This window comes from Cornus florida, unplaced genomic scaffold (assembly GCF_030987335.1).
Source record: "Cornus florida cultivar Cherokee Brave unplaced genomic scaffold, ASM3098733v1 CherokeeBrave_3.0.0_Hap2_Chr11, whole genome shotgun sequence".
NCBI lineage: Eukaryota > Viridiplantae > Streptophyta > Magnoliopsida > Cornales > Cornaceae > Cornus > Cornus florida.
The window spans coordinates 47,537,678-47,559,031 of record NW_026775581.1 but is presented as its reverse complement, the minus strand read 5'-3'; the positions used below and the strand labels follow the sequence as shown (position 1 = coordinate 47,559,031).

Below are 21,354 nucleotides of genomic sequence, written 5' to 3'. Positions count from 1 at the left end.
AAAAATGGACTATGAAAGGTTTTATTACACAGAAATGGAGTCAAAGTCAACACTTTTCAAATTCATAAACTTTGATAAAAATTTAATGTGGATATAAAAAAATACTGTTTATTTGCCCAAACTACCTTTAGTTTCCTCGGCACTATTTTTGTGCACATAGATATTATTTTTGTGCAAACCAAATGATCAAAATGTTCTGCACAAAAAGTGGTATATTTGTGCACAAAAGTGGTACTTACATGCACAAACATGATACCTCTTTACAAAGTGTTACTTGCCTAAACAAAAGTGATACATCTGTGCACAAAAGTAGTACCTCTAATCATAAGAGTGGTACCTTTGATCACAGAAGTGATACTTATATGCACATAAATGATACCTCTGTACAAAAAGTAATACTTACATGTACAAAAGTAGCACCCGAAAATACTAAGTGTAGTTTGGGCAAATGAACAGTGTCCTTTATGTCCACATCAGATTTGGTCAAAGTTCATGAATTTGAAAAGTGTAGACTTTAACTCCATCTCTAAACCTCCCAAAGTCCACTTTTTTACTCCCCGTCCCATAATAAGTATCATGTTTTGAAAACCATATTATGTTTTGACATCCGTAAGAATCGTGAGTCAACAAATGTGAGTCATGATTTCCAAAACATGACATTTATTATGAGAAGAAGTATAATTTTTCCAATTATGATTGAATAAAATTACATTTTCTCATTATTGGAACCATAAATCTATTCAACTTCTGCTCAGGCAAATCCACCCTCAATGGAATTGAGATCTTAAATCAGATCCCAAGTCAGTTCTATCCAATTAAACTCCAATATTCATATTCAAATTCAAGCCAACGCTAATGAACCTGCAAATAGAAAATCAGCATGACAAGGGCTCAGAATGTTCATGACTTATTTATTTATTATTTTTTTCAGCTGAAGTTCTCAAGAACAATAATAATAGGTCGTAGCAGTCAATAATAAAAATGGGTAGATATACCAATACACAAATCTCGTCGCTTGTCAGTGATTTTCATATCTCATCATAATCAATAACATAAACACAAGTTTCTGCAGCAGTAATAATATGGTTCCAATACATTTATGTACAAACATGGGAGAATTAAGAAAGAGAATGTGAGCCTCTAGGGTTTTCAAAGACGAGGCCGAGCAAAGATACAAGTTGACATACAATTACACAGCTTTTCAATTTTCTCATTGCTTGTTGTATGAGTTTTAACAATACATTCGAAGATCCAAATGTAATTTATTCTGTTCACATATCGCGACACTTACCAGAGTAGAGAAAAACCATATACTATTGACGCGGTGGCTCCTGATGGGGGGTCATTGCAGGTACGGGTACTACTACAGGTCCTGGTGCTGGTGCTACAGAAGGTTGTGGTGCTTCTACGGGTACTGGTACTAAGGCGGGTCCTGGTGCTATTGTGAACTGCAAGCCCCTATGTTGCCCTGCCTGTAGCATAAATGCAACTTCAGTTGCTGCCAACGCTGCTGCCTCCTGATTCAGCAAAATAAATGAATAATTGAATAAGAAAGAAGAGAATACTGAAAACTAAGACCGTATTCTTTTGGACTATGTTACATAAACTCAGGTACAGGTATCGGATACGGGTATGTATCCATGCGTCGGACGTGTCAAATCTCCAAACAGAAGGACACACAGATACGGCTAAATATTCATTTTATTAATTATTTTATTTTATTTTCTAGAGTAAAGTAGTGTTTTTATCTAATATAATGTTCAATATGGACATTTAACTCATTTTAAAGCAATAATATAATGTAATTAAATGATAGGATATGTTTTTTAAGTACATGTCCAATCAAAAGTGTCGGACACATATCCCGTACCCATGTCCAAGGGATACGTGTCCGATACGGGTACTTCATTACTTTTGAAGAGTCCATGTAACAAGAGCTTTTGGTACTATTAAGAACTTCATTACATATGGTATAAACAACTACGAGAAATAAATGTATGGACGCCTACACTGATATGCAATGTGTAAAAAGACAATAAATTACAACTGCCATAAAAAATTTTATTCTTACAAATCTCAACTAAGTAGCACACACACGGTCACGATACGACACAAAGAGGCCGACACATTGAATCCTAAAAATGTAGGACATTGACGCCATGCGGACACATCTATATATAAATATTAAATACAAATTTTTACCTACAAACCTATGACAAATGTTGAAATTTAATAATTTTTTTTTTTTTTATATTTTATTTTATTTTTATAAGAGTTACATAATTTAGAAGATAAAACTACGCAAATATTGTAAAATTATTACACTATATAAACCACTACGCTCCTATTTTTTTATTATGCTTATATATTTTTCACATTGCATGATGATGGACTTGTGATGACGTGAATAATGAGAGAATAAAAGACTGGACACTTTGATAGGGGTTCATATTTTTTCCAAGCCAATTGTTAAACGAAATGTATGCTTGCCATGATTTCCAAGAATCGTACTAGTAAAGATTATTAAACCTTTTCCATCAACATCACAATCTAAATTACAAGGTTATTGTAAAGCTTTGTAAAGAGAAAGCATTCATGGCCCCGAAACCAACCCATATCCAACCAAATTGATATTTGAAGTGCATGACAAGAACAATAAAATGCATCTAACCAAAGTATGGCAAAATATGATACCAAAAAAAAATACCAAAGGGTGTAAGAATAGTTAATCTTACAACATGTGCAAATTGGTCCAATCAATGAATATTTTAAAATACTTGACAAGCAATCCTCAACATGGGCTTAAACATATATACACAAATAACTGTGTTTAATATTTCGGTCCAAAGGGGACTGTTGGCTACACAACAACGAGGTGACTCTCCCCTTACCATAAACCACCACAACCCTGACAAAAGGTGGGGAAAGATCCAATTCTCTGATACACCTAACTGCAGACCTTAAAAACTAGGATAGTAGAAACCCTTATATATGTATATTTATATATAAACAAAATACGCTGTCATTAGCCCAGGTGGTATGAACTCTCCTCCCCCCACAAAAGATACCAGCAGCATGTTCACTTAATTTTGTAAGCAACAACTGTTCCATCGCAACTTCCCATTACAAGTTCAAATATAAATGTAACCAGTTTACCATATAAAACAGATATGTTTATTCGACATGTCCAACCAACTAGTTTTTATTAACCCGCCATTGTAATATGGAAAAATGTTTTACCATATTTCTCAGAAGAAGAAATAAAGAAAAAAATTAAAAAAAAAAACAGCAAAATGGCTACCAGAAAGAAGTGTCTAACCTGTCTTTGCCTTCGGCGCTGCAATATACTGATAGCCCAAGCCATAATGTAGCATGGAAGAAGAAAACCAGCAGCCCGTAGCAAGAATAGCTGGTCAAACGCCAAAACGTTTAATCAAGAGATGCAACCAAAACCATGTACTTATTCAATATATAAAAGCATTCATATAACCATGCAAAGAATTAGACATATAAATCCAACTTACAGAGAAGAAAGTGGAAGCATCATCATCATCTCCATCACCATTATCGATGGTTAGAGCATGCCTCAATAGTAGAAGAGCCATTAACTGCCAATAAACAAAATAATAAGACACAATGATATAACATGGAAAGTTAATGGGTTGAAGAATTTAATTAATAAGAAATATATATATATATATAAGCAGTTATTGTGTCCTAGACTTTGTCATCAACAGTGTAGCAGGCACTTGATCTTTGGAACTGATGAAATTCAGGGAAAACATGGAACCAGTCACCATACGTTTTTTTGGTGGGGTGGGCGGGTGTTTGAGACATGACCATGACTCAAGATTCATGTAACGGTGAAAACACTAAAGGAACGGGGGAATGACTACTTATAGCATCTAAGTCAAAGGACCCATGATTTTTAACCTGCATCCATCTCCATATTACTAACTTATGCAACACCAGTTTTAAAGAAGAAAAAAGAAATGGACTTGGAAGATCAAATAAATGAAAGAGTGATACTAAGAAGTTTCATAAACAAGCACCTAGAGATGGGAATACAGAAGTTCCATATATGTGCACCTACCAAATGTTAGTTTTGAGAGGAAATGCATCATTGGGCCTCATTTTATGATAGATATATGAGAGAAATTCACAAAGAAAATTTATGATGGTAGCCAGCCAGAAATTTATGTAGTTCCAAACATGCCTGGCTAGGTATAACAAAAGGGCACTTGGCACGGGGACCCCTTTCTCAACACTGCGCCGCAGCTTCCCAAATCTGAAACTGGGTAGGGGTGGGAGTATGGGACCCAGTGGTTTGACAAATTTTTTTTATTTTTCTTTTTGTTATAACCTATTTTGGAATAAATTCAAGATACCATTTAAAAAAAAAAAAAAAAAAACACCTACTAAACATATTACAAGAATACCTGTTACAGTACCCATTAGCCAAAGAGGAATCATTCCAAAATCCAGTAGCATCTATCTACCTCTTTTCTTTTCTATTTTTCTATTTAATTCTTTTTCCCATATGGCGTGCTCCCTCGCCAGTCAATACTGATTTCATGGATATCCAACAGATTTGGACAGGCCACCTTCTTTTATAGAAACATAAAATCCTTTCTTTTTCATTTTATTCCCATGTGGACCATAATTTATACTACTATATGATTTTTTCAACAGAGAGATGATAATGACAATCCACTTGAATTTTTTATAACATACAAAGACAAATTATCCCTCAAAAGTGAAGTGTAAGGGTATTTTCTTGTAAAATTGTGGAGCTAAAATGTGATTTGAAGGCAATTATGTCATTTCATTTTTAAGAAAAAACAAGTAGATTGCAAGCGGAGTACTATGGGTTCTCCCAATCCAAACTCACCCCAAAACCTGGTCAAAATAAATTTTTTTCCCCGAATTCATTCCTACATTTATTTACTCCCCAAAAGCATCCCGTTAGGGTTGGGGTAGGGTGAGGACCAGCAAATTGTGTTGAATTGCCATCCATGTCTGAAACATGTCTGTTCCATTGATTGGTGTTGGGTTGGGCAAGTTGGGGGGTTCCAGAAAACTTGGCGATTCTTTTTTAATAATTTTGCTTCAACTTGGCAATCCTTTTTAAATAATTTTGCTTTACTGTAATTTAATGTTCAGAAAGTCGATTATTATCCATCTTTCCAGATAATGCAAATCAAAACTATCCACACAAGACAAGATTACAACAGCTTACAATTAGGACTGCAGAGCGGCAAAATGCAGCTCCACTGGCATTCGTATCAGCATATTCATCATACTCAGCTTCCAAAAGACGGCGCTCTGCCGCTGCCATAGCCAAAAGTCGAGGATCATGCAAGTCCAGAGGAGTACCAGAGATTGTCCAACCTCCACTGTGAGACAATGCCAAGAAACAATGGAATCAATATTGACGTAACACAATTATGCAATGTCAATCTAGCAGAGTGAATTCATGATAAGGATCCATATAAAGATGTAACAGTGGAAATGAATATCCTTGAAGTGTACTCTTAACTGTCAGAAACGGATATGAGGCCAACTTTTATAAGACAATTGTAAAACCAACAACCATTAATGGTGCAAAATGTCGAATTGCCAATACAGCATGTAGAGTATGAATGTGGATTAAATGAGTGTTTAGATGAATGATAAGCAAAAGATGGTAGTACCATTTAAAGAATAGATGAGACAAAGCTGTCTAATATGATTTATCTATGGGTAATGAACGCAATGAATACCTAGTAAGGAGGACTTCTTTAGCCCTGGACAAAAAGACAACTGGGAAATTTTATTTTATTTTTTTTAAAAAAAAAAAGTGAGAGGAAGAGACAATAGAGCCTGCAGTTTAAAAATTATATGGTCCCAGATAAGCATAATGGAGAGAAGGATTTGCATAGACAACTCCAAGTAGTTGCGTGTAAAGTTTTCTTATCCTTTTTGTAAGGATAAAGAGATGCCACATTCTTGGCATGTATAAAAGATGTCTTGACATGGTGATCTCCAACAAATTTCAGGTTTCTGATGTAATATTATTTTTTTTAAATAAACTGTAAAAATAGCAGATGAAGATTGAAGATGGAAGACGTTCAACACTTTTGTTGAAGCAAATTGTAAAGTGCACATTGTCTGAATTGTACATAAATAAAGGAAACTTGAGTTTTCAATTTTGAATTGTGCATGAACAAAGTAAACGTGAATTTTCATTTCTCAACTAAATAAACAAAGGAAAGGTTGAAGTTTCATTCTTACAACTATCTTCAGGTATTTAAGCTTCTACAAATTGGCTAAATATTTTGGATTGGATAAGAAATGGATCTTGACAAATATATTGGCAGAATGAGCTACAGTCTTTAAAAACTTAATCTGATGAGGAAATGAAGTGTCCAACACAAGAATGGAATGAAGTGTCCAACAAAGGAAATATAAGAAACTAAAATAAAAATAACAAATAATGTATCAGGTTAATTGCTTGGTGCAATGGTAAAAGATTGACTTGGCAAGCATGACAACAAAAGTTTGAGTCGTCATCACTTTTTGCAAAATAATGCTAAAGATTAAGTTTCTCTCCTACCTTTCCTCTGTGCATCCATTCATCATTTTTATATATTAACCCTCTCATAATGATTGAGCTAGGGCGCAAATTCGTAAGTACTTGAAGTATAAGATCTATAAATCATGGCAAAAAGTAGAGCTCATAAGCTTTGTTTTAATAACGTAATTGATTTTTCACAAAAAGAAATGGATCAATTGACACTTTTAGGGCATTAAGAAGTTCTTAATGTCTTTCAATCAAGTAGTTAACAGCTTAATGCTGTTCTTCACCATGACTGTTACACTTCTGCTGATGCTCTTGCAATGGAGGTGATTTGGGACATGATGCACTCCATGAAGTGCTCCTTTCAGGATCTTATTGCTATCTTCTGAACTGGTCTTATGATACTGTGTTTCATTGTCTTTGGTGTTGGTGTTTTGGCTTCTATTGGAAATGGGCATTTTCTATCATTTGTTTTGAGCTGTTCTAGGGGTTATGCCCTCTGTTTCTATTGTATCATTATTTTTTATTTTTAATGAAATTAACCATTCAGGACATAGTTGTTAAAGGCGCCGAAGGTGCGCGCCTGAGGCGCCACCTTGGCGCCTTGAAAGGCTTAGGGCGAGGGCCTTGTAATAGGCGTGCGCTTTTGGGGCTTAGGCGCAGGGCTACAGGCGCGGCACAGGCGCGCCTGTTTGAAAAGTTTTTTTTTTTTATTTTTTTTTTATTATTTTGGTTGCAAGTCTTGTGAATTGTAACAGAGCCACGTGATATATTCAGAATCTCAGATATGTTACAGTCACTTTAAGCTTTTATCAGTTGTCAAAAAAAAAAAAAAAAAGCCGGAAGCAAAAAGCAGAAGGAAAAGGGAAGAAGAGAGTAAGAGACCGAGAAGAGAGAGAGAAGTACAAGCCGGAAGCTCGTCGGATGATCGGATCTGCTGTCTGCGAAGCCCGGATCTGCAAAGCGCCTGTAAGTTCTTCTCCTTGCTTCTTCTTCTCTCCTTCTTGCTTCTTCTTCTCCTCTGTTTTTTTTTTTTTCTTTTTTCTTTTTTTTTTTCTTCTTCTTCTTTTCTTCAGTTCTCTTCTCTCGTCTCTTCTCTCGGCTCTCCTAGACTCTAGAAGTCTAGAGTCTTGCTTTTTTATTTTTTATTTTTTTATTTTATTTCTTTTCTTTGAGCCGAGTCTCGGCTCTTTTTTCTTTTTTTTCTTTTTTTTTTTTTTTTCTTCTCGGCTCTTTTTATTTTTTTTTTCCTTTCCTTTTCTTTTTCTTTTTTTTTTTTTTTTAATTATTTTTTTTTCAGCTTTTTTTTTTTTTTTGCCCTCTATTCTTCTTCTCTCGGCTCTCACCCTCTCTCTGATTTTTTTTTCTTATTTTTTTTTTAATTTTTTTTTTCTTTCTATTCTTCTTCTCGGCTCTCTCTGACCTTTTTTAAAAATTTTTTTTTTTCTTTCTATTCTTCTTCTCGGCTCTCTCTGCTTCTAGCCTTCTGCTCTTCAACCTGTTCTTTTATTTTTGTTTTTTATTTTTTTATAATCTGAGTTGCTGGAATAAATTGTAGTTTACAACTTTACAATTTTGTGCTGGAATAAATTGTAGTTTACAACTTTACAATTCTCTGCTGCTAGAATAAATTGTAGTTCACAACTTTACAATTCTGAGCTGGAATAAATTGTAGTTTACAACTTTACAATTCTGTGCTGCTGGAATAAATTGTAGTATACATATCAGTTGGTATATGCCTATATGGTATCATGCAGTCCATATATGCATATATATTACATCTCATATAGTTGATAAATCTCATATAGAATTTATCATGCAGTGTCCATATATGCCTTTGATTCTTTGAAGCTCTGTAATTTTTTTTTTTTTTGTCAGATTTGTTGTAGACACTGATTACATGATGCTAATCATGTTATTATTTTGTTATCTTGAATTTGATTGTAGTTTGTACTTTAAAAGATGCCTAGTGATGGTTCAAGAAAGGATCCGGCATGGAATTACTCACATTTGGAGAATCCGAAAGATACAAATGCCGTCACTTGTAACTTTTGTGCAAAAGTTACAAAAGGAGGTATTTATCGGGCTAAGCAACACATAGCTGGAGGGTATAGAAATGTGAGTGCATGCACAAGATGCCCATCTAGTGTTAGAGAAGAAATCAAAGAGTACATGAGTAAGAAAAAGGAAGAAAAAGAGCAAATGAATTTATTACCTAGTGATGAAATTAATTTCCTTGATGGAGAGGATGAGGATGATGTTATGGAAGCTAACAATCGGGGAAAAAGGGTAGCTAGTGCGGGTAGTGGCAGTGCTAGTGTCAATTCCTCAAAGATGCAAAAGCAAAAAGGACCGATTGATTTATATTTCATTCCCAGACCAGAAATTGTGGTACAAAAAAGAAAGGAGGGGGGAAAACAGACAACCATTAATGATGCATGCAAGAAAGAGTTGAGAGGAAGAGCGTGTGCTGCTTTTGCAAGGTGGATGTATGATGCAGGAATTGCATTCAATGCTGTTAAGTATGATAGCTTTGCCAAGGTTGTTGAAGCTATTGGACAATATGGTCCCGGCATGAAACCACCTAGTTATCACGAGGTGAGAGTTCCTTTGCTTAGGAAGGAATTGGATAATACCAATGCTTTGATGAATGACCACAGAGAGGAGTGGTCAAAATTTGGATGCTCATTAATGGCAGATGGATGGACAGACAAGAGAGGGAGAACATTGCTTAATTTCCTAGTAAATAGTCCAAGGGGAACCATGTTTATTGAATCGATAGATACTTCTTCTTTTTCAAAGGATGGTGCAAAGATGTTTGACTTACTTAATAAATTTGTGAACCGCATTGGAGTAGCAAATGTCGTTCAAGTCGTCACAGATAGTGAATCAAGCAATAAGTCTGCCAGTAAGAATGTTCAATGTTTATAACTTCAAGAGTATGTAAATTCTTTACATATATAATTTAAATCTTTTTTGATTAATATATAATTTATATCATTTTTTCTTTTTTCCGTTTGGTTTCAAATAGGGAGGATGTTAGAGAAAGAACACCCACATTTGTATTGGACACCATGTGCTGCTCATTGCTTAGACTTGATGTTAGAAGACATTGGGAAAATACCGTCCATCTCCAGAACAATGCAGAGGGCGGTGGAGTTGAATAGTTATATCTATATGCGTCCAAAGTTGTTGAACATTATGAGGAACTTTACTTCTAAAAAGGAGTTGCTTAGGCCCGCTAAGACTCGATTTGCTACATGTTTCATCACATTATCAAGTATTCACAAGCAAAAGAATAACTTGAGAAAGATGTTTACTTCAGAAGAATGGAATCGTAGTAAATGGGCGAAAGAGGAAGCTGGTAAAAGAGTTGCTTCTTATGTTTTGATGCCTTCCTTTTGGAACAACATTGTCTTTAGCCTTAAGGTTTCCGGTCCTCTTATTCCGGTTTTGAGATTAGTTGATGGCGAGAAAAAGCCTCCCATGGGATACATTTATGCGGCTATGGATAGGGCTAAAGAAGCCATTGCAAAATCATTTGGGGAAGTAGAAGACAAATACAAGGATATCTTTGAAATAATTGATAAGAGGTGGAATGTTCAACTTCATCGCCCTTTGCATGCAGCAGGTTATTATTTGAACCCAGAATACTTTTATTCAAATCCGAAAATTGAAGAAGATGAAGAGATTGCAAAGGGTTTGTATGCATGCATTGCAAGGTTAATCCCAGATATCAAAGACCAAGACAAAATTACTGAGGAGCTGTCCTTATATTCTAAAGCTGAGGGCCTCTTTGGTAATCCCTTTGCTATTAGACAGAGAAATACACGAGGACCAGGTAAAGTGGTAAAGTATATTAAGTTAGTATAGCTAAGTGTTAAAATTATTTTGACAATAGAGTCGATAGAAAGATGAAGCTAAAGTTGCTAAACATCATTATTAATTTTTTTTAATAGCTAATTGGTGGGAAGCTTATGGCAAGTCAACAAAACTTCTCCAAAAGTTTGCTATAAAGGTTTTAAGCCTTACTTGCAGTTCTTCTGGTTGTGAACGAAATTGGAGCGTGTTTGAGCATGTAAGTATATACTATCTACTAACTAGGTTTGTAATTTAATTGTTGAAAGTTAAAATTTTAATTTTTTATACTTACTAGTTAAGGTTGAATTTATTGCAGCTTCATAACAAGAAAAGAAATAGGCTCGCTCAAACAACTTTGAATGATTTAGTGTTCATCAAATATAATAGAGCATTGAAGCGTCGATATAATATGCGTGATACTCTTGATCCCATTTTACTCGATGACATTGATGAGAGCAACGAGTGGTTAACGGGGAGGATGGATGATTCTGATGCAGAACATGATCTAGTCTATGAAGATGATTCCTTGACATGGGGTGATGTTGCTAATTTTGCTGGTATTGGAGAGGCTAGCAGGCCGCAACGGTCTACTAGATCAAAATCTAGTTCTAGTTCACGGTTACCAACAAAGGGAGCAGGAAGTTCTTCAGTTCGACTTGTGGATGAGGATGAGGATGATTCAGATGAGATAGAAGAGGATCCTGAGAATTATGAATCATTTAGTGACGATCAAAATGATGTTATGCTTATTGATGACGAGGATGATATTTAGATTCATTGGTGTTGTCTTCTTAGGAAGAAATGATGTTTATGTTTGTTTTAGTTTTATTTTATACTTCTCCTTAGTTGACTTTCGCATCTTTATGTTAATATGTTTGATTATTCACTGTTTTGAACTCAAGTACTTGATTTAATTAGTTTTGGCATCTTTATGTTGAATATTTAACTTAAATAATTCATTTAGTTGACTTTTATATCTTTGTATATACTATTGCATCTTTAATACTTATTGGGTGAGTTTTGTTTTTTTTTTTTTTCCAACGTGCGCCTTGCTTCAGTCGGGCGCGCGCCTCGCCTTGCGCCTTGCGCCTCAGGCTCCAGGAGGCATTTGCGCTTTTGTGCGCCTTGAGCCTTTAACAACTATGATTCAGGAAAAAAAAAATAAACAAATGCCAACGAGAATCACCACAGATGGAGCACTTATTTGGTTAATAATCAAATAACCACTATAAAATAATAGGTTCTTCTATAAATGTGTTATGTTACATGCCTTGTAATATCTCAGACTACATTTTTATCTAAAGACTAATAATGCAATATAATCTTTAATAAAATTATTCATTATACTACAAAATAACTAATTACTCACAAAAGAACCAAATTGGTTTTAAGAAATATTATTATAGCTATTTATTTTTTATAAGCTTAAATTGTTTAATAAATATTGGAGATAATTTATTGTTCTATTATTAGTTATATCAAATTATCAAGGGTAAATTACACTTATCAAAAAAAAAAAATCAAGGGTAAATTACACTGACCTCATCTGAAGATAGGCTAAAATACAGTGAGCATCCCCTAGATTTTAAATATAAAACTGACCTCCCCTGTCAGTTATGTCAGAGTAACATGGTTAATGGAACTTGTAAAATGAAAAAAATGTCGATGTACTTTTATGTATTTTTTAAACTAAATAATCTTATCCAGCAAATATACAACATTGCCCTCTTCACAGACTTCTCTCTCTCTACAACTTATTCTTCATCTATTCCAAACAGAAAACAACCCTTCTCCCCTTTCTCTCTCATCAATCCCCTGCATATAGAGAGATAATATATAATCAAATTCCACCCTTAGCAGCAGTTTTCTCTCTCTGACACTTTAATGGAGTTGCACGGAGATCCTTTACAACCACATCTGTCCCTGTAGCGTTCGAAAAATTGATTAGAAGTAGTGGGTTTGCTGTGAATTGAAGTAGCTGTTTGGTTTTTGCAAATCGGTACTCTTCTTTATTACCAATTTCAGCTCTATTGCAAATGGGTACTATTCCGGAATACTTAAAGCCACACCGTTGCCATTCATCTGGGTAGTAGTTAAGTAGTTTTATAGGCTTTTTTGGATCATATACCATATTTCAATCTTTACCTCAAAGGCAAAATGTAACATTTTCTGTTAAAACAACAAATAAAAAACAAATCTATTAATCTTTCAAGTTAGAAGTTGGATTGGGTACTATAAAGTAACCCATCCCCACCCACAGATCCAGGATCTTCCAAGGACTCTCTCACTGTCTACCATATATCTCTAGTGTCACGAACCATCAAACACACATCCACTAACGACTCTAAAATCTAAACAAATGCCGATTCAAATACCCATCTCACTCTATTTGTATAATACTTTCTTCTTAATTTTAGCCAATGTGGCCTGCAACGCTCTATTGGTTACACTCTACACCGACCTTAAAGTCTCCGAAGTTGCAACCCTCTTCCAAATCCACCTCATCACCCTCCTCGCTGCCAACACCATCAACCCCAATCCCATCGTCAAAAGAACTCTGGCGTCGATCATTTTTTTTTTTCTTCAGAAAGGCTCATCAGTTATTATTATATGCTATACATATCTAAAGAATTTCACCTTAAATATAATTCAGAGTTGCAGAGAGAACTAAAAAGTAAAAGCCTATGTGTGTGGGTATGCAATATATATCTACTTGTGTGAATATATATGAATAAATATATCTATTGAGATAAGGACACTTCCGTTCAGCTAGAATGTGCAAATGCGAGTATTCAAGTCATTTCATGCAAGTGCATAAGGATATTAACGTATCTTTAAACAATTCAAGGGTAAAATTGGATTTTCAAATTTTAAATACCATGAAATCATCATATTCCATCCATCACCACTGACAGCCGTTATGACCAGGGAGGACAGTATTAACAACACTGTCAAGGGTGGTCACTGTGATATTTAAAAACTAAGGGGTGGTGCTCACTGTATTTTAGCCCATTTTCAGGGGAGGTCAGTGTAATTTACCCAATTATCAATCAAAAACATGATAGAAAGAAGCCTAGAACATGAGTTACCCAATTATCAATCAAAAACATGAGTTCAAACTTGCCTGATATCAATTGTAGTATCTTCAGAGTGAGGGGCAGGTGGTGGGGCAGTATAACCAGGTTGATAAGGCTACATCAGGGAAATTTTAAGGAAGAAGTTAATAAAACTATTTTGATAATTTCAATTATGATAATCAATAAAATAAAAGTACAGGCACAAGCAAATGCACTAAAACATCCTCATTTAATATGTTACATAGACCGAGAAACATGTATTACATATTTTGGAATTGAGAAACTCATATATGTGTACATAGACAACTGATCTATTAAAAGAAACAAACTGTCTTTACATTATATGTAACAAGTAAATTGAACAACAACTCAAAGAAATAGTGTGTGTGTGTGTGTGTATAATCTAGCTGTGGACTATCTTACAATTGTTAATGCAACAGAAACCTGAATCCTAATCAACTTAAATGACCTTATGTGGCCAAGAGAGAAAAATAAAATAAAATAAAATAAAAGGTATTCAAATCATATGGTTTCTACAATTGTATGACCAAAACCGTCCAAGCATGGTGGTAAAGCATTCATAGGGATGAGCTGGTTTTGGGTCCAATCCTTACTGCTCCTCCCACTCAAAGCCAGAAAAAGAAAAAGACAAAAGAAGAGAGAGAGAGAGACAACAATTTGATATTTATTATTTTACACAGTACAAGACATCATCCAACTATAATTTATATGTGTAACACCTATAGCGAGTGTCCATCATACCATAATTTAGCTTTAGAGTCATCAAGAGAAGTATATTATTATGTCTATGTCTTGAAACAAAACAAACTGAATAGTTTCATCTGAGAATACCCCATCAAAATATAAGTATAGAAACCATATATTCAGTTTGACTACTCAAAAGAGAGAGAAAACAAAGGCCACAAACAAAGAAGCAGACATACCTGGTGACAGATCTCACAAGTTATATCTCCTTTCTCATTGCACCAGCGCTGAACACATTTCCTATGAGCATACTGGATAAAATAAAGTGTCAGCTGTTCATTCAACAAATGGCAGATAATTTCAAAATGACATAAAAAGGAAAAGACACAGCACATAATCTCCCAAAAATGAGTTTGGAAAGGCAAGAGTTGATTGAGAAAAAATCCCCAAAAATACATGTCTCCAGAAATAGAATACTTTGAATTGACCCACGCCTTAAGACTAGATAAGTGATAAGTTAATTAATCATAGGAACGAAAGAGATACACAATGGCATATGGTAGGACAGCATACAAACATAAAGTAGTCAGTATAGAGAAATAAAATACAGGGCAATTCTTTTGAAATTCATAATGTCCGATACCTGTCAAAACTACCCCATTTGCCTTATTGATTTGGATACTTACAGAAAAAGTAATACGTTATTTAAATATAAATGGACAGAAGTACAGTGGCATTCTCTATTCTTGTCATGGACATGGAAGTTAATATCTAACCATCATTGCCATTGTCATTTTACTCTCTGTGGTTCTTCATAATGTATATACACAACTGAGCATACATTAGTGCACATGATTAATACATACACCAACACAATCATGTTTAAACTTATCAGCTAGTCCGAATCAAATGAGCTGTCATATCCTGCATCCTGGATACCAAATTTCTATGACTGCAAGTCAAAAGTATATGACCTAAAACTTATAAAAAATAAAATAAATAAATAAATAGAGTATATGACCTAAGCCACTTCCAAAAAGAATAATGATCTATTCCAGACCAATAATTAAACTAATGGAAATTAAAACCACAACAAAATCAGAAGCAGCAAAGTAGTAGGGTAAATCAAGATTAAAGTCACTGCTAAGTCATGAGATAATTCAACAGCAAAACAATATATATATGTGTGTGTGTGTGTGTGTATATATATATATATTAATTCTATGATATCTACAAAAATCATCTTTTTTAGACATATTATCATTGCATCCATCTTCTATAAAATAGGCACACAATCCATTTCTTTCAACCTGTAAGTAGATAAAAACCAAATAATAATAATAATAATATAATTTGCTTGGTTGGAGATGTGTGAAAGGAAATAAAGAGGATGAAGGAAGATGGATGGAATTGATAACCTTCTCACTATTTGGTATAACAGAAAAGACGGCATAAATACTTCCAAAGGTGAAAGGCTTTTTCATATATAGATAGGAGGAAGTCACCTTGGTATAACAGAAAAGGGAAGGAAAGGGAAGAGAATAGTAGAAGTGTGAAAGGAAATAAAAAGGGTGAAGGAAGATGGACAGAATTGATAACCTTCTCACTGTTTGGTATAACAGAAAAGGGAAGGGAGGAGAATAGTAGGACTGCAAATAAACTGATCTGCTGATGAACAATCCAGGCTAGCCTCATTAAAAAGATACATATCATGCCCGTTCATTGAATAAATGAACCAAGCTTGAACAGCCTTTATGAGTTGTTTATTAAATGAAATGAGCTTGAAGAATGGTAGACTCGGCTCAGTGGACTCATGAAGGCATGCCTAATAGGTTTTTCGTAATTCTAAAAAGTTTCATATCCATTTATTGATAAACAAAGTATTAAAATATAATTAAAATATATTAAAATAATATGTTCCATGGGATTAGGGCCAAGCCCAATTAGCTTGCCACCAAAGGCAAGTTGAACCAAGCTCGAGCTCAGGTTTTTAAGCTCGTTGAAAGCCTGACCTGGTACAACAAAATGAACGAGTAAGACTGAACAGTTTCTAGCTTGGCCATGCTCCAGTTGATGTATTCACAGCCACCACATTCCTGTGAGGAGAAAAAGAGTTCCTCACTTATTCTCTACACTTTCACCCTTCAAGCAAAACTATTTATTAAGATTACAAAAGCAAACTCGTGAAATACCATTTTTCTTGCTTCGTCTATTCACTCTGCTCAATAACCAAAAGATGCAAATATCCCTTCCTTTTCCCAGAGAAAACATCTAATTCCTTCCAGCTACCCTTTCAACCAAAATTTTATTATTCATAGTAGTGCATATTCTACCTACAATCGAAGGGGGAAAAAATCAAATAATATCAAAAGGTTTTTATCTCTAACAAGTTATCTACCACTCACAACATGGCACAACGTGGTTTTTGGATGGGGAAGTTACAACCTCTAACCATGCCCAAAATAAATGAATAAAGAAAACAAGAAGAAAAAAACTACTTTATTATCTCTATGACATCTGCCCATTGCTTTCAATATTACAAATTGACCCATCCTTATTTTCCTAAAAAGGTTCCAGAGCAGTCAAATATATATATATATATATATATATATATATCCACAGTTTCTTGTTATGTTGATTTGACCCCTATTTTATTTTATCAAATTTTAGTTGAATCAGTTGACCCCACTAGAAGCCACAAGGCTCCGTCCTCGTGACCTCAAAGTAGGGCATAAAATGTATATGGTATAACTTTAACCTGAGATCCAAACCGATCCAAAATCCATTTATCAGACTTGTACTATTAAGTTTGAATTCGAAGACAAAATGAGTTGGATATAGATGTTCTTTGTAAGATCCGTCTTGGACCCAAGTCTGATTCAAGTATATATAGGTATGAAATGGATTGGGTTTAACCCTATATCTAATCCGAGTCCTATTTTTAAAGGATTTATTTAGATTATCAATGGATTATATGGGTTGGCTATGGATTATGTCCATAAGATCCGACACAGATTCAGATACAAATCCAGAAATAAAGACATGGACCTGAACTCAGATTTACATGGACTCACTCCATTTCATGAGGTACTTGAAAGAAGCTTTATATAACTAATAGATATCCATACACATAATTCGGAATATACATGCAAATGTGCTTGTATCCAGAAAAAAGTATACTAATAGATGTGCAAGGCTGTGGACAGTGCAATGTTTGAAAAAACCTAACAGCTTACAGCATAGTGCAAATAACATATGTTACAAGGTCAAATATAACTATTTACAAACCATGGATCAAGAATAAGTTTCCATTACACCAACAGGCCAGTGGCCTAGCGGTACCAAGCCCTTACTTTTCAAAGAGAGGTCAGGGGTTCGAGCCTCCATGGAGGCATGTGTGTGTGAGTACCCAACTAGGAAAAAAAAAAATTAATAAGCTTCCATTACAAAATTTCAATCTGTGTATGTTCTGCTACAAACATTTAGGGTCTGTTTGGTTAGATGGAAATTAATAATGGAAAGCGAAAGTGAAGTGAAAGGAAAATCAATTTTCTAACATGAAGTTGGTTAGCATGAAAATATTTCAAGAGAGTTGTGAAAATTTACCATGTCATGCTGTGGATAGCATGAAAGTTACAACAAAATATAACAGTATATCTAAATTGTCTTTATTTTTATTAAATATGATATAAGGCCTAAATAACTTTGTATTGGATAAATATTTTTGGTATTTAAAAAAAAAAAAAAAAAAAAAATTAAGCAATATAAGAATCTAAATAAATAATTTTGTAGAACATCTAGAGAGAGATATAGACTATTATACTATTCTTATCAAAAGTCATGCATAATAAGTTATGCACAAACACATTTTATTTTAGAGAGATAAAAAAGGTATAATTGTAAAGTTCACATAACTTTCTCAAGAAATTAAAATTTTCATGTGATTTTTGTAAGAAAAAAATATGGGAAAGTTTGGTGGCTATGGAAAGTTACTTTCCCACAAAATTTTCCTTTTCCTGCTTTCCAAAATCTTAAAATGTTAAAAAAAATCTCATTTCTTTTCCTTTCTTGCTATTTCCATCCAACCAACTGAAGCCATAGAAATGAACCTTTTTTCTCTTCCGCCCCGAAACCTATACATCAGTAACCTGATTTTGTTCCTCCTTAGGTTGGAGTTCATTGATCAACTTAAGTTAAATGTTCCCACAGTTCATCCAGGTACTATGATTAACTGGAATATTGATACAACACAACGAAGAAGCTATATTACACTACATAAATAAATTATCAAATCTTTAAAGTGCAAAGAATATGAAATTGGTTTTTGGTGAACCTTAGGTGCAACCATTGGTGTTTTCCTCTTTGATGCACCTTAGGTGCCACTTGCCCTGATCATCTGGACTCCCCTAGGAACCAAAGGCAAAAGAAAGATTCCTTGCCACATGATTCTTTAGCTGAAGTGTGCTTGAGATCACTGAGACTGAGGTGACCAATAAACCAAAAATACCAAACAGGAAATGTAAAATTATACAAGCATTTGAATATGCATTCAAACCCCTTATGACTCAAAGAGAAGGACCCAACATCATTTTCTCACACAAATGAGCTAACAGTCACTCATGCCCAAAGAAAAAGTTCACAAAAAGCACAACTATGAAAATTAAGAAATACAAAATCAGATGGAAGCAAAATTTATATAAGTTAAGAACGTAAAAACATTTATATACATACACATACAGTCCATATATATATATACAAGAAGTGATATATTATCAAAAAAAGAAATTCTTTTCAGGAAAAAAAGTGACTGAACCCACAACATTGACATCAAAAAACTTGTTGAGAAGATACCTTCAAGCTGCCACTACAAGCACAAGGGATCTCCATGTTTCTCATGCTGTCTTCCTCCTGGCAAATGCGGCATTCCACTGACTCGATTAGTGGTTCCTCTTCGTCAGCTACATCACGTTCCCTCACCTCCTTAATGGCAATGCCAGAAGTGGACGGATCAGCCATGTGAGTGCAAGTACCCACTCCAGACGATCCAGTGCCCTCAGCCCCTTGCAGTGATTGCAATGATTCAGGTGTGATAAGACGATCAACACACAAAACAAGGTGGTCTGCCATTATTATCCTTGGAAAATGTTCCTGGTTCACCGCAAATATCATTCATTACCCAGTTAAAAACCAAAAGATTCGACTGTTCATGGACATGAACAGCATTTTAAGATAACATACAAGATGGACAATTTTACTTTAATCACATCCAAAAAGAAAGAGATAAAAAAAAAAATAAGTAGACTCGTTTATTTTCTGAAGAAACTGACAATCAAAAGAAAGAATGTAAACTTTAAATCTCATGGACATGAACATCATTTTAAGATAACATACAAGATGGACAATTTTACTTTAATCGCATTCAAAAAGAAGGGCATAAAAAAAATAAGCAGTCATTTATTTTCTGAAGAAACTGACAATCAAAAGAAATATGTAAACTTTAAATCTTGTGTGTTCTATTATTTTGGTCCTTTTGGTTTAAGGAAGATGACATACAGTTGCTTACATTATGCGGAATAATAGTAGACTCAGACTGATAATTACGGGCTGTTTGGTTCAATAATCTAAAAACAGTTCTCAATAATTCAGAAAACATAAACTGTTTTCAGATAACTAAAGTTCTTTGGGTTTCAAAAACTAACCAAACATATTGTTATACAGTTTTCTGATTTTCAATTCTAAGAAAACTGAACCAAAAGGATTTTGTCAACCAAACAAATTTTTGTACAGTTCTCTGATTTTGAATTCTCATAAAACAGAAAAACTGAACACTTGTTAAAAAAAAAAAAAAAAAAAAAAAAAAAAAAAAAAAAACCTGAACAAAAAGGATTTTGGTACCCATTAATTCCTTCTTTTCACTCTATCTTCTCTTAGCAGCTAAACTAATGTACCACTGATTTGCAGATTGAAGAATTGGGATCTTATCAAGGCTGATGTTAAATATTCTATTATAATATCCCAGATTTCCGTTTACTTTCTTTAATTGCTAAGAAAATTGGGGGAATTACAGTTCGAAACGAAACAACAAAAAATACAGGCCAATTTTTTTTTTTTTCTCCTCAGCTTTTTTCTGAGCAACCAAACAGACGCGAAACAACATAGGAATCAGAAATTTTCAGGGGAAAAGCCACCAAAATCAATTCCAGAGCTTAAAAAGTATCCCTTTTGTGGTGGAGATGAGAAAAACAGTTCAGACCAAAATGTTGACCATTAGATTTTCAATCAACGATATCGAAAACTTCGAAATCCACGAGCACAACGAGATTTCAAGGCAAAATCTAGTACTACAAGAACAGATTCGAAGTATAACATGTATGAAAATCAAATTGAAAGAACCTGAAAATGCAGTCTCTGATCGCGCTCTTGAATGAGTCTTCAGAAATGTCGTGAAGTCTTCTTTAAAATTGACGACAAAATTGAGGTTTGTGTATATATATATTGATAGATATATCGATATCTAGTACTATATTGTAGATATAGATAGAGACATGGAGATAAGGTATGTCTGATTTTGAGGTTCGGTGTATAGGCTCGGTAACGTCCGTTTACATTAACTTCTCCGTTTACGAGTCACGTGCTCCTTTTACTTTTTTTTTATTTTTATTATCATTTACAATGTAAGTGAGAATTTTTTTTTTTTTTTTTTTTTTCATTGTTAGGCACGTAGTATTAAATTAGAAGACTGGGTTATCGAGACAATGTAGTTTTGTGAAGGAAAAAAAACTTTAAAATAAAATGTTTGAATAGTATGATAAGAATTTTTTTTTAAAAGAAAATTAGTTTTTCATAACAACTTAATTATGATAAAAATTGTATTTGCAAAAAGCATAAGAAAATTTTATACTTTTGAAAAAATTATATTTAATCATTGAATTTACAACGGCACCTTTTATATCTCTCTCTTATATAAATTGGATTTAGGCATATATTTATTTTTTTTAAAATATATATTTAAATATAATAAAATTCTATTGGAGAATGTCCTAAAAACTTATTTACTTTTATTTTTTTATATTTCTTTTATTTTAGAAAAGAAAAAGAAAAAAATATTGATACAAAACAAATTGATAAATAAGGACAATTTAGGTGATAATG

At 33.9% G+C, this 21,354-nt stretch overlaps 2 protein-coding genes across 2 annotated transcripts; one reads left to right on the top strand and one right to left on the bottom strand.

Annotated features, from left to right (window-relative positions):
* Nucleotides 1-998: 998 nt before the first annotated feature.
* LOC132287202 (uncharacterized) lies at nt 999-20,738 on the bottom strand. The gene is made up of 8 exons (XM_059789736.1): nt 20,596-20,738; nt 19,054-19,350; nt 14,442-14,513; nt 13,545-13,612; nt 5,240-5,396; nt 3,525-3,608; nt 3,320-3,409; nt 999-1,517 (listed from the first exon to the last, which is right to left on the bottom strand). The coding sequence occupies exons 2-8, from the start codon at nt 19,327-19,329 to the stop codon at nt 1,314-1,316; spliced, it is 951 nt and encodes a 316-aa protein (XP_059645719.1). The 5' UTR covers nt 19,330-19,350; nt 20,596-20,738; the 3' UTR covers nt 999-1,313.
* On the top strand, nt 9,596-11,359 carry LOC132287201 (uncharacterized). Its single transcript, XM_059789735.1, has 3 exons — nt 9,596-10,400; nt 10,519-10,637; nt 10,737-11,359. The coding sequence occupies exons 1-3, from the start codon at nt 9,596-9,598 to the stop codon at nt 11,190-11,192; spliced, it is 1,380 nt and encodes a 459-aa protein (XP_059645718.1). The 3' UTR covers nt 11,193-11,359.
* Nucleotides 20,739-21,354: the final 616 nt, after the last annotated feature.

Bases quoted from the DNA above. Each gene is read 5' to 3' on its own strand.
- LOC132287201 (XM_059789735.1), top strand. From the start codon at position 9,596: ATGTTAGAGAAAGAACACCCACATTTGTATTGGACACCATGTGCTGCT. The intron at 10,401-10,518 runs GTAAAGTGGTAA...TTTTTTTAATAG, and splicing joins GAGAAATACACGAGGACCAG to CTAATTGGTGGGAAGCTTAT. The intron at 10,638-10,736 runs GTAAGTATATAC...AATTTATTGCAG, and splicing joins ATTGGAGCGTGTTTGAGCAT to CTTCATAACAAGAAAAGAAA.
- LOC132287202 (XM_059789736.1), bottom strand. From the start codon at position 19,329: ATGGCAGACCACCTTGTTTTGTGTGTTGATCGTCTTATCACACCTGAA. The intron at 13,613-14,441 runs GTATGTCTGCTT...TCCCTGATGTAG, and splicing joins CTTGTGAGATCTGTCACCAG to CCTTATCAACCTGGTTATAC. The intron at 3,609-5,239 runs GTAAGCTGTTGT...GTTTATTGGCAG, and splicing joins GCCGCTCTGCAGTCCTAATT to TTAATGGCTCTTCTACTATT.